This window comes from Scyliorhinus canicula, chromosome 24 (assembly GCF_902713615.1).
Source record: "Scyliorhinus canicula chromosome 24, sScyCan1.1, whole genome shotgun sequence".
Classification (NCBI taxonomy): Eukaryota; Metazoa; Chordata; class Chondrichthyes; order Carcharhiniformes; family Scyliorhinidae; genus Scyliorhinus; species Scyliorhinus canicula.
In genome coordinates, this window is record NC_052169.1 from 5,887,333 (window position 1) to 5,900,594 (window position 13,262).

The following is a 13,262-nucleotide window of genomic DNA, read 5'->3' on the forward strand; positions in this document are numbered from 1 at the left end:
GAACATAATTGGTTTTAAGCAGAAGGGGGCTGCGGAAAAAGAACAAAAAGATGGGCCTTTGATAGGGTGGAAGCTAGGAGAGATTAAATAACCAAAAAGCTGGTGATGGGACCGGAAGATGAGGTAAGGAATAAGTTAAGAAAAGAATGTCTGGGACAGGTGTGGATGGCAGGATGACGAGTGCCATCCGAAAGCAGACAGCGTAAAACTAAAGTAAAATCAAACCTGCAAAGTAAAGTAACCAAATGGCTGCATGAGGTTAAATCATCGTACATGACCTGCTCAACATCAGAAGATAATTAATTTATGATCGGCCACCTTAATATAAATTCCAAACACATCAAATTGTTTTTAATGGAACCATGAACTGGTTTACTGCAAACTTGCTAATATTTGTGTTACAACAGTAGGGAGATGACTCACACAGGAACAGAGCAAACATACTTACAACAAAATCGCTTACAGCAATTTTTTGAACAAAGGGGCAAAGAAAGAGAACAAAGGCAATCTCGCACTTTACTGAGCTTCGAAGTCTATGGGGCTACAGAACGCAAATCTATTCTCGTCAGAAAAAAAAGGGGAATTTTTTTTCACGTTTAATGCAAAGACCATTGATAAAAGGTGACAGAAGAGGACTTAAGTAGTAATAATAATCTTTATTGTAACAAGTAGGCTTACATTAACACTGTAACGAAGTTACTGTGAAATGAAATGAAATGAAAATGAAAATATCTTATTGTCACGAGTAGGCTTCAAATGAAGTTACTGTGAAAAGCCCCTAGTCGCCACATTCCGGCGCCTGTCCGGGGAGGCTGTTACGGGAATCGAACCGTGCTGCTGGCCTGCTTGGTCTGCTTTCGAAGCCAGCGATTTATCCCAGTGTGCTAAACACTGGGGGGAAATCCCCCAGTCGCCAAACTCCGGCATCTGTTCGGCTACACAGAGGGAGAATTTAGATGTTCGAATAACAGCACGTCTTTCGGGACTTGTGGGGGGAAACCGGAGCACTCGGAGGAAACCCACGCAGACACGGGGAGAACGCGCAGACACGGGGAGAACGTGCAGACTCCGCACAGTGATCCAAGCCGGGAATCAAACCTGGGACCCTGGAGCTGTGATACAACAGTGCTAAACACTGTGCTACCGTACAAAAAGACAACAAAAGCTCGGACAGAGAGAGCTGGAGGATTTGAAGGCACGGACATTAATGTCGGAGCTAAGGAAATGGGGGATGCAAAAGACAGCAGAGCTGGAGGGTTCGAGTGTTCTGGGCTGTGGTGAGGGTGTGTCGGTTAGAAGCTCAAAAAGATGACCAAACATTCATAACTGGCCAACCTATGTGCTGAAGCCGTGACTAGATATTAAAAATTGCTACTGTACAATACTTGCCATCTAAAAAGAAATACCCTCCCAATAATTTGAAGACGTTTAAAATTCAAACCGTGACAAATGTCTAGTCCACCAACGTTTGGTCTTTCTTCATTGTAATAAAAGGGTTTCAGGGAAAAAAACCATTGCGGACTACTTGTTTTACTGCTGGTTGGCAGATTAAAAGTACTGCAAATTGGAGTTTGCAAACTGCTATTGAAGAAAGCCGAAAAATGTATTTATGGGATGTGGAATTTGCTGGCTGGGCCAGCATTTATTGCCCATCCCTTGGGTAGGTGGTGGTGAGCTACTTTCTTGAACCGCTGCAGTCCATGAGGTGTAGGTACGCCCACAGTGCTGTTAGGGAGGGAGTTCTGGGATTTTCACCCAGCGACTGTGAAGGAATGGCTGATATATTCCCAAATCATGATGGTGAGTGATTTGGAGGGGAACCTTCAGATGGTGGCATAGAAACAAAAAACAGGAGGCCATTCAGCCCTTTGAGCCTGCTCCACCATTCACTTTGATCATGGGCTGATCATCCAACTCAATAGACCGAGGTTATTAGGGGAAAGAAACTGGAATGAGACAGGGTACAGGGGGCACTCTATAATGAGAAGGCACAATATACATTTCTTTTGTAGATTATTATTTTGTTAATTTGCCTATTTTAAACATAAACATTCTTGATCATTCACAAGATTGTGAAGCTGTGTCATGAAGAGTAAGGTGGCATGGAATGAAAAATTAACTGCAACCATCTTGAAAGTCACAAACCCAGCTGAGAGCAAGAGGAAACTGAATGGTTCAAGTTGAGCATGACAGGATAAGCTGAGTTAACACTTGAGGCATCGGGATCTAAGGCAACGCTGAAGTTAATCTAATATTCTCAAGTTTTGAGTATGTACCTTAGATTCAAAGCACTTTTGAATCATAGGTCTGAGGAGGACACAGTAGGAACATGGTCCAGGCAAAACTTTGTCGGAACAAGTAGTTGCCATGCATCCGAGGAAGTGGAAGCAGATATGTTCGCAAGACCACCCAAGACAGAAAACCTGATATAAGCTGCCAAATTCTGCAACCAACAGCCACAGTTAATGAGCCTAAATTTTTAAAGAAAGTCGCATCTTTGCTCTTTTACTCAAAAGGCCCTAATCCAACAACATGTTGTTAATTACGCCTAAACTTTAAGAATTTGACCCTGCACTACTTATTTTAAGTAATTGAAAACTCATGTGATTTATCACAATATCATGAGGCAGGGGGAAAATGTGATGGTTGGACGCTTAAGTGACTACATTCCCAAAGAGGAATGTAGCCCCCCCCCCCCCCCCCCCCCCCCCAAACAGGACGCCCCCGCAGCATTCTCGCGCTGTTCACGCCGGCAGCGACCAGATGTAGTTGGCACCGGCAGGAACAGGTCGTATTGGGCAGGCCGCTCGGCCCATCCGGGCCGGAGAATCGCTGCTCACCCGTTACAAACGGCGAGCGGCGATTCTCCAAGCGGCCAGCCGTAAATCTCAGCGCGCCGGTTTGGTTGGGGGTGGGGGGGGGGGGGGGGGGGGGGTGGGGAAGAGAATCGAATGTGGGTGCCGGGGCGGCGTGGCAGGACTCGCCCGGCACCCCCGCGATTCTCCCACCCGGCGGGGGGGAGGGGGAGAGAATTGCGCCCCATACTTTCCATGAATGGTATAATATATTGACTCGTTATCACACTCACAATACTCACTGCACTGGCAAACTTTAAGTGCAAGAAGAAAGAATGAATTGACACTTATCGTTTAACTGGTCATAAGTACTCATGGAGATTAAACAAGTAGAAAGTCTGCTGACTACAGACTCATTTGAAATTTTGAACGTGGCATGATATTCCTTTGTTCGACTTCATCCAATAATGGTCACCTTTGAACAGAAGCACAAGTTGCCTTGCACTCTTGGAAGGAGCAGGAAGAAAATGATGTCGCTGTGATTAAACACCAGAAGAGAGTAAAAACTTTCTTTGGGCAAGTTCCGAGTGGTGATTATTTACATTTGACATTGTACAATGAAATAGCAGCAGAGGATAGGACATTCAGTCCACCGAGCCCATGCCAGTCTTTATGCTTCACACAAGTTTCTTTCCTCACCTCACCCTAATCCTTTGTCACTAATATCTAGCTTCCCCTCAATTACACCAGAATTCGGTGATTCTGTCCAAGTTCCTTGAAATTTGTTGCCTTGGCTATGGCTTTTTGATGACTATATTTATTTTGATGACAACAAATATCATTCAGGGAGCTTACCTTGATTGCATATTGGTTGTGGAGGTCCTTAGCATAGGATGCCGTGTAGTAAACTGCATCGCCTGCTTCACAGCAAGGTTTATCGCTCGTCAGTCTGAAGTCTGACCAGTTGTCCAATCCGAAGCGAAGCTGGTTCTTTTGGCCTTCCATAAACTTGTCCTCACATTTAGCTGCCAGTTTCCGCAGCGAGTCTGTATGGAGGTTTCGAATCTTCATGATCACTTCCTCTTTGTTCTCAATCCCTTTGTACAGTGCATGCCGTTGCGGCTTTTGTATGTTTTTACCAGGTCTCTGGGGAAAGCGATTCTTCTCGGAGAGCGAATCCAAGCTATTTGAGCACCTTTCCTTACTGCTGCTCATGGTGAGGCTAGACGTACTGTTGACCGACGACGATGCTCTCGCTTTAGTTGCTGACTTGCCCACTGCTCTTTCCAGCGAATCGCCTGACTCAATGTCACATATTCTGGCATCTGAACTCAGTGAGGAACAAGCACTTGATGCATCCCAGTTTGCATCCCCAGGATACTCAACATCATATAGTGGGTTTGCCAAGTTTACACTGTGCCCGGAATTTCTGACTTCTATCATTTTCTGAGAATAATCCTTTGAAGTGGGATCAGTGTTTGCTCGGATGATGGTTTTCTTTGGAAGAGGTGGTGGTGTTGGCTGACTCTCAGACATGGTTTCCTGTTCTGGGGAGCCCACAAATGCAATGGCATCATCTGACGCGCCTTTCACTTGTCTTGGCTGCTTCAGGGGTATCATATTGGCCCGCGATTGCCCTGTGCAATCACATATAAAAAGATTTAGAATCATACTAGTGAGGCAACATATTCACTTTGGTGAAAAATAGCAATTTTAATAGAAACACACTTTAGGTTGAACATGCCTTCTGAATGCTAGCTTAAAATTTTGCATTCCATTGATCAATTTTAAGAGTTTAGCCTTAACAAAATTACAAATGATCAGCAAAGCATGATGAAAATAATTGCAGTGTACTGGGGCCACAGTGCAATCATAGTTCATTACCCGGCTATGAAAACCTTTACACTTCAAACATCATCGCACTGATCCATAAATTAGTACCAAGTGAGTGGCAACACTTAATGAAGATCTTTATACAAGTAGATTATATACTGCTGTTAGACACATCTACCATCAACTGAGTTTAATTTCATTGGGGTTATATTGATTTTGATTCTCCCACTAGGGCAGTGCAATGGTTAGCACTGGTACCACACAGCGCCAGGGACACGGGTTCAATTCTGGCATTGGGTATCTGTGTGGAGTTTCTCCCAGTGTTTGCGTGGGTTTCCTCCGGTTACTCTGGTCTCCTCCCACAGTCCAAAGGTGTATAGATTAGGTGGATTGGCCATGATCAATTGCCCCTTGTCCAGGGATGCACAGGTTCGGTTACAGGGTTTGGGGATAGGGCAGGTTGGGTGGGTCTAGGTAGGGTGCTCTTTCAGAGGGTCGGTGCAGACTGGATGGGCACAAGGGCCTCCTTCTGCCCTGTAGGGATTCTATAAAATTCTATGACTTCTCACTTTAGGCTGTTTATGTGCAGCAGCAGCAGCAGCAATCCTCTATGCAATACAGAGAGCACATTTATTTTTTAGCAAAATTAATTCAAATGCATGCAAGTATCAAAGATGCAGTAAGATTGATTCCAGAGATGAAAGCAGGAAGGACCAATTTTCGTTACGGTTGTGATCCTAGAATTTAGGATTATTGTACTACAACTAGCCATGGAGTGGAACCAGTTAGTTAGGGAGCCAATTAAAAGGTGAGTAATGTATTGATGATGATTCAATACCTGGAATGAGCGGGTTGTCTTATGAGGAAAGGTAGGACAGGCAATGCTTGTACCCCTTGGCCGTTCAGAAGAGCAAGAGGTGATTTGACTGAAACATACAGATCCTGAGGGGTATTGAGAGGGTGGATGTGGAGAGGAGGTTTCCTCTTGAGAGAATCTAGAACTAGGGGATACTGTTTAAAAGTAAGGGGCCACCCATTTGAAACGGTGGTGAGGAGAATGCTTTTTCTCTCAGAGGATGGTAAGACATTCTCCTCCTGAGAGGTAGTGGAAGCAGAGTCCTTGAATATTTTCAGAGGAGGATAGATTCTCAGTAAGCAAGGGAGTGATAGGTTATGGGGGGTAGGTGGGATGGAGGTAGATTGGAGGTTTACTATCAGATCAGTAATGATCTTATTAAATGGCAGAGTAGACTCAAGAGGCTGAATGGCCTCTTCCTGCTCTTCAATCCAATGTTTGTATTTGAATTCATGACATCAGGTATGAGACAGACATGGCCACAAAGAAATGATAAAAGAATGTTTTGAGTAACAGTGAATTGATGATGAAGAGCTACAGGAGGGTTGAGTGATTAAAAGGGTTTGTGAAAGCAACAAAAATAATGGATATACTCAAAAACATGAAAGCTCTGGGCAAACTAAATACTGAAGCTTCATAAAGAAAAACTGGAAGTACCTCAAGAAAACCACCAACTAAAATGATTTCCATAAAAGGGGATTTGAAAAGCTACATTTAAGAAATAGACATCTGCATATATGGCTCACACTGCTGACATTTAATGTATTGCATTGAATGATGTTCACTGAAGGAATGTGGTTCTGAAGTGATGCTTCATTCTCTTGTAGAATGAGAACCCAGGTTCGTCTATTCCAGACGCTAGTGTTCAGGTCAGATCAGCATTTTCAAATTCAAAATTTCTACTGACAATTAAAAATTCTTACCTGTATTAATACAAACACGGTTCTACAGGTACTTGAATTACACATGGCCAGCACATAGATGCAACAAACATTTTCTATGCTGCAAAAACCACTACGTAACCATGATACATTTCACCACAGCCATTACATCAAGGAGCCCAAGGCAAACAACTGTGGGACAGCATTTCCGTCCATAGAACGATTTCAGCTGCACCTGAAATTTGTGATCTTAAATCAAAATTTCAGTAAAATCCGAAATCAGAGGACTTCTTACCAGGAAAAAGCAGGTCGAAATACTTTGGATGGTCTTTACAAAATACACCTGTCACTGTTAATGGTGAAAACTGAATAGACTTCAAAGCCACCTCACCCCTAGAAAGTTCAAATGCCCCTGTGACAGGTTTGGCCATCTGATTCTGCAACAGATTGATCAGCTAGTCTGCCTCATGAATGGAACCTTTAGTCTGTCACTGAGAGCTCATTCTTCCCACTCCATTCCAGATGGATCTACGAGACAATGCTTCAGTGAGCAGAGAGATGTTTACAGTCCTCTAAACTGGTAATACTCTCTTTCGCCTAGTTAAACTACATCAGTACACCCCTGCACAAATTTCAAGGCTGTCTAACCTTTAGCCCTGCCATCAATAATCTCGCCGGTAAAAGTAAGTGGGTATGTTCCTCTGGGAGGAGAGGTATTCTCTGAACTGTGTGGACAAACAAAATATTCTTATTAAACACTGACTAATCGCGACAAATACTTTTAACAGAGGGTGTAAGAAACTGTGCCATTGTGTGTGGCTTCTAATCCAACAACTAATTTCCAAAAATCTTGAAGCATTTAATTGGTACATGAGTCAATAAATCCATGTGATGTCATCCAGATACAAAAACCACACCCACTGGAATTATTCACATGGTCAGGATACATAAGCCGATTTAGCTCAACTAATTAATTTCTGCCCGAACTTCAGGAATACTCCAATGCTAGGCTTATTAGAAAAATACAAATTAGGAATCCCCATAAACAGCTCAACAGATGGTGAGGAAGGGAAGGTTTCAAATTCTTAGCCCGCTGGGTAACTTCTAAAGCTTTAATACTGGATTCCCTCAGTGAGGAGCCATATTTATCTTCACTCATTCAACTAGGAAGGGTTTAAACTCAGGAAGCAGGGAAGGGATAACTGTGTGCGACAAATCATTAGACATGAGTCATAGGGTGGCATGTGGCGCTGAGGACCCGGGTTCGAATCCCGGCTCTGGGTCACTGTCCTTGTGGAGTTTGCCCATTCTCCCCCTGTCTGTGTGGGCTTCACCCCCACGACCCAAAGATGTGCAGGTTAGGTAGACTGGCCATGCTAAATTGCCCTTTAATTGGAAAAAAAATAATTGGATACTCTAAATTTTTATTTTTTTAAAAAAGAGACGAGTCATGTGAATATAGGACGGAGAACGATGCACTACTGACAAGGATGTCAGGAGCAGAAGAAATAAAATTGGAAGTGATAGTAAATAGGGAGATAAGAATGTGCAGAAGAAACTTGCAGGACTCTGTTTCGGGAAGGATAGGGAAGAAAGGAAATGGGTGGATTGGCACTGTTTAATCAGGAGAAAAGTATATGTTGCTGAGAGGAAGGGACTAGGAATTGGCACAATCTCTTTGGATGGGTCTAAGGGGTCGATAAAGGGAAAACGTGGTAGATCGGGGATTTAACATGGCAGCGCAGTGTGGGGCAGCTGCACTTAACTTGAAGCAACTAAACAGAGCAGAAAAGCTGAAGAACTTGGGATCGAGAAATCTACATAGAATTTACAGTGCAGAAGGAGGCCATTCGGCCCATCGAGTCTGCACCGGCTCTTGGAAAGAGCACCCTACCCAAGGTCCACACCTCCACCCTAACCCCATAACTCAGTAACCCCACCCAACACTAAGGGCAATTTTGGACACTCATTGAACCTAATAATCTGTTTGTGGTTGCCAGAGATCCTCGATCCAGGGAGCATGTTCATATTTCGGAAAAAGAAGCAGCACCGACAGTTTGGATTGTTAAATGTAGAGGATAGAAACACTTGGAAAGAAAAGCATAAGGAAAGGTTGGAAATAGATATGGGGAAAGATTTAAGGGAGGATTGACTAGATTATTTGAGAGAATTGTCAATTGGTGGATACTGTATTAAATTTGGAATTAGCCGAATAGAATGCAGAGTTTTCTGGTCATCGTACATGAATATGTTTTAGTCCATGGTCAGTTCGTTTGACCACTATTATGGATAATGAAAGGTTCATTTTAGTGAAAAAAATTATAACAGCTAATTATGATCCATAGCACCAAATATTGATTTCCAATTCAAGTTATTATTCTCTTCATGCATGTACTCTTTCAGGAATGATACTGCATCCATGTTTCCAGATTTTAGCAATACTACAACCAAAGACATGCAGAGTGAAGGTACTCAGAATGTAGCCGGGGTCATTTACAGGCCCCCCTCCCCACCCCACCATCATTCCTCCTCACCTGTGGCCCTCAGCAGAGGCGTAGTTCCATGTGTCTCTGAGCCTCCGTCCACAGCTCGCCGGCTCTGAGATTTTGCTGGAGCCAGGATTACATACAAATAGAAAAGACAGAAAATAGAGGAGAGGAGAAAGAAAGACAGAGAGGAAGGAGAGCAAGATTGGGATTGTGAGATCCTCAACGTAAAGTTAGTAACAGATTACAAATGATCACACAATTAATCTTACCACTCAGCGCTGCTGCTTTCTGCATCGGTGCCTCATAGGAAATGCCTTTCATGGCTTGAGCGATAACCACAGGACCGATATTCATGGTGCAATCATTTGAAAATTGTTCAGGGGAACAATCACATAGTGATGGGGCGATGGAAGGGGAGGGAGGCAGTAGTATAGTGGTATTGTCGCTGGGCTAGTAATCCAGAGACTCGGAGTCATGCTCTGGGGACCTGGGTTCGAATCCCGCCATGGCAGATGGTGAAATTTGAATTCAATAAAACAAATCTAGAATTAAAAGTCTAAAGGTGACTATGAAACTATTGTCAACTGTCAGAAAAATCCCTCTGGTTCATTAATGTCCCTTTAGGGAAGGAAATCTGTCGTCCTTACCTGGTCTGGCCTACATGTGACTCCAGATCCACAGCAATGTGGTCGACTCATAAATGCCTCAAGGATGGGCAATTAATTTCCAAATAAATAAAAAAAACTGCTGAGACAATTGTAGGAATGATCCACGAGGCAGTGAAATATTCATTCGTCAATGTTAAAAATCTCAAGGTTGTTTTGGAACAAACAGAAACTCGTTCCTGGAATGACTGCGACGAGCTATTTCTCTGGAATGAATTCCATCCAGGGAATGACTGAAACTGGGTGTTATTATCCTGGAATTGATCCAGATGTAGGTCGACTGAACACCTGATGGATTCTTGGTGTGGCTTACCTTCTGGAAAGTTCCTTCAGTGACTCAGCATTTGCATCATCGGATGTGATTTCCCCCCCCCCTCCCCCCGAAAGAGTCAACGAAAATGCTGGCTCCTGCCTGGTATCTCTGCAGAGGCAAGTGCATTCTGGACACCACCTAGCGTGTGATTCATTATGTAAATACACCATCTCCATTCTAGCTATGCTACGACAGACACAGTATTGACACTGAATGGTCAGAAGTGTTGCATCGCAGTAGTTTGGAGCATGAATACCGAAGCTGCTTTGTCAATCACGTGCGTGGCCAATCAATGGCTGGTCAAATAGCAAAAGATTCCTGTCGGATTCTTTCTGGTTTTAGTCACAAACAATAATCACAAAAATCAATAAACCTGGACAATTTGCAATTATATCGCACATTTAACAAAGAAAACATCCTATGACATACAAAATGATCAAAGAGAACTAAATGGGCAAAGGATCTGTCACCTGAACAATTGGGAGAGAGAGAGAGTTAGGAAGCACGACCAAAAACTTGGCTGAGATATTGAATTGAGCAAACTTCTAATAGCTAGATGGAGAAAAGGAGGGCTTTTTAGTACAGTACTGCTTCATTAACCACTCAAGGCTCTGGCACCAGCAATGGGTTAAAGATAGATGAGATACACAAACGGCCTGGGTTGGAGGGTGTAAGGAAAAGGATAAAGCTACAGGAAGTTATGATGCTAGACAGAGTTAGGATGTAAAAGGGGTTTGAAGACAAGAAACATGATCTTAAATTTAATGTGTTTGGTTCCAGGGAACCCAGGTAGGTCAGAGAGGGCTGTAGTAAAGTTAAACATAATTTCACAAACTATGATTGCACATTCATTCAAAAATTAGATTAACACTGACTAAATCAGTTAAAACTGGGCCTTTTGACGAGAGAGAGAGGCCGCTTATTTGGTAGCTCCCGCTCGTGGTGGACCTTTGGGACCTTTCCTTCTTCCCCCCCCCCACCCCGATTGTTGGCAAAGAAGGGAGTGGAGTCTGCAGCACAGAAAAACATGGCGGAAGCTCAGGGATTGTGGGATTGCCGGCCCAGTGGTCAACGGAGCAACTGGTGGAATTCCTTCAGGAGAGCTTCGCCAAGCAAAGACAAGAGTACCTGGACACAATTAAGACGGGGATTGACCGGTTGCAGCAAAGATTGGAAGCCCAGGGCCAGGCGATCCAGAAGGTGGAGGAGGCAGTGGCTGAGCACGATGACCAACTAGCCGCGATGGTAGCAGAGATGGGGCTGTTGAGGGACCACCAGAAAAGGCTGCAGGAGAAGGTGGAGGATCTGGTGAACAGGCAGAACCCGAGGATCGTTGGCCTCCCGGAGGGCATTGAGGGATTGGACGCAGGGACATACGTGGCGTGGATGTTCGAGAAGCTGCTGAGGGTAGGTGTGTTTACTCGACACTTGGAGGTGGACAGGGCGCACAGAGCTCTTGCGAGGAAGCGGCGGATGAATGAGCCGCCGAGGACAATGGTGGTACGAATGCACCGGTTCCAGGATAAGGAACAGAGATCTTGAGGTGGGCCAGGCAGACGAGGAGCTGTAAATGGGAAAATAACGAGCTGAGCATTTACCAGGACTTGGGTTCGGAACTGGCCAAAAGAAGGGCGAGCTTCAACAAAGTTAAAATGGCCCTCTTCAAGAAGGGGGTAAAGTTCGGCATGTTGTAACCAGCTCGTTTGTGGGTCACTTATGAGGGTAAAGAACTTCATTTTGGATTGCAGGATGAGGCAATGAACTTTAAGGACAGAGGACTGGCAGGTGATGGAGGACATTGAAGTTGGGGGCAAGTAATTCTGTGCCTATGCTGCTAAAATTTCTTTTCTTTTAGGGCTGTGAATGTCGTGTTTTTGTCCCAATTTTTGGGCTGTTGCTCAGTTTTGTATGTGGGTTAACTTTGTTCTTGTGGGGGGGGGGGGGGTTGGGGGAGTGGAATTTTCTTCTTTGTGTTTGTTGGGGATTGTTATGTTTTGCATATGTATGTTTGAGCGGGTGGGTGGAGGGGGGGGGGGGGGGGGAAGATCAGTTGGGGATAGGATGCTTGGCGCCAAATGCGGGAGCTACCAGGCTAGCTGGGCGGGCTAGCTCATGGACGCACAGTGAGGTGACTAGTTTGGTATGGGGGGTTGGGATTGATGTTTTGTTAATGGGGGGGGGGACGAGATTGTTCTGCTGACAGGGGAGGGACTGCTGTTGGGAGACAAATTGGATTCCGGTGACGGTGGGCACCCGAGGGCAGGCCTGAGGAGACTCTGGACGCGAGCTGGAGGCTGGCCTAGGAAGGGTGATGGTTGATCGGCAGGGGTCGGGCGAGAGGGCTGAATGGGCTGGTGAAGAGGGCACAAGTGTGCGTGCATTTGAGGAGGTTGAAGGCGGACGTGGCAATGCTACAGGAGACACACCTGAGGGTAGTGGATCGGACGAAGCTGAGGAAGGGGTGGGTCGGGCAGGAATTTCGTTCGGGGCTAGACTCCAAAACTAGGGTGGGTTGCGATCTTGATCAATAAGCAGGTGTAATTTGAGGTAGGGAATATAGTGGCGGACTCAGGGGGTCGGTATATCATGGTGAGTGGGAAGCTGGACGGAATGTCAGTGGTATTAGCGAATATTTACGCACCAAATTGGGACGACGCGGAGTTTATGAGATGGGTGTTGGGGAAGAGTCCGGACCTGGACTTGCATCGGTTGATCATCGGGGGGGGGGGGGGGGGGGGGGGACGTCAATATGGTTATACATCCGAGGTTGGATCGGTCGGGCACGAGGACACTGAGGGTGCCAGCCGTGGCGAAGGAGTTAAAGAAGTTTACGGAACTGGTGGGTGGGGGGGGGGGGGGGGGGGGGGGGGGGGGTAGACACGTGGAGGTTCGGAGGCCAAGAGCGAAGGAGTTTTCCTTTTTCTCCCATGATCACAAAGTGTACTCCCAGATTGTTTTTTTCATTTTGAACAGGGCTTTGCTGGCATGGGTGATGGATGGCGAGTACTCGGCTATTGTTGTGTCAGACCATGCCCCACACTGGATGGACTAATGGGTGAGCAAGGGGGGAGGGGTCAGTGCCCACAATGGAGATTGGATGTAGGATTGTTAGCGGATGAGGGGGCGTGCGGGCGGGTGAGGAAGGCCATCCAGAACTATTTGGAGATAAATGATATGGGGGAAGTTTCTGCAGCAACGATATGGGAAGCGCTGAAGGCAGTGGTTAGTGGGGAGTTAATTTTGATAGGGCTCATAGGGAGAAAAAGTGGAGTGGGCAGAGATGGATAGGCTGGTTGGGGAGATACTCCAGGTGGACAGAAGGTATTCTGAAGCCCCGGAGGCAGGGTTGTTGAAGGAGCAGAGGGAAGGTGGTGGGGCAGGTGAGGAAGGCGAGGGGGGCGGTATACGAGTCTGGTGAGAAGGCCAGTAG

General features: G+C 45.5%; 1 protein-coding gene across 1 annotated transcript in view; it reads right to left on the reverse strand.

The window, feature by feature from the left end:
* The window catches only part of LOC119956926 (inactive tyrosine-protein kinase PEAK1-like), a 225,376-nt gene that overhangs the window by 13,399 nt on the left and 198,715 nt on the right, over nt 1-13,262 (reverse strand). The window contains 2 exon segments of the mRNA XM_038784504.1: nt 3,651-4,432; nt 8,900-8,974. Of these exon segments, the coding sequence (XP_038640432.1) occupies nt 3,651-4,432; nt 8,900-8,974 (857 nt within the window).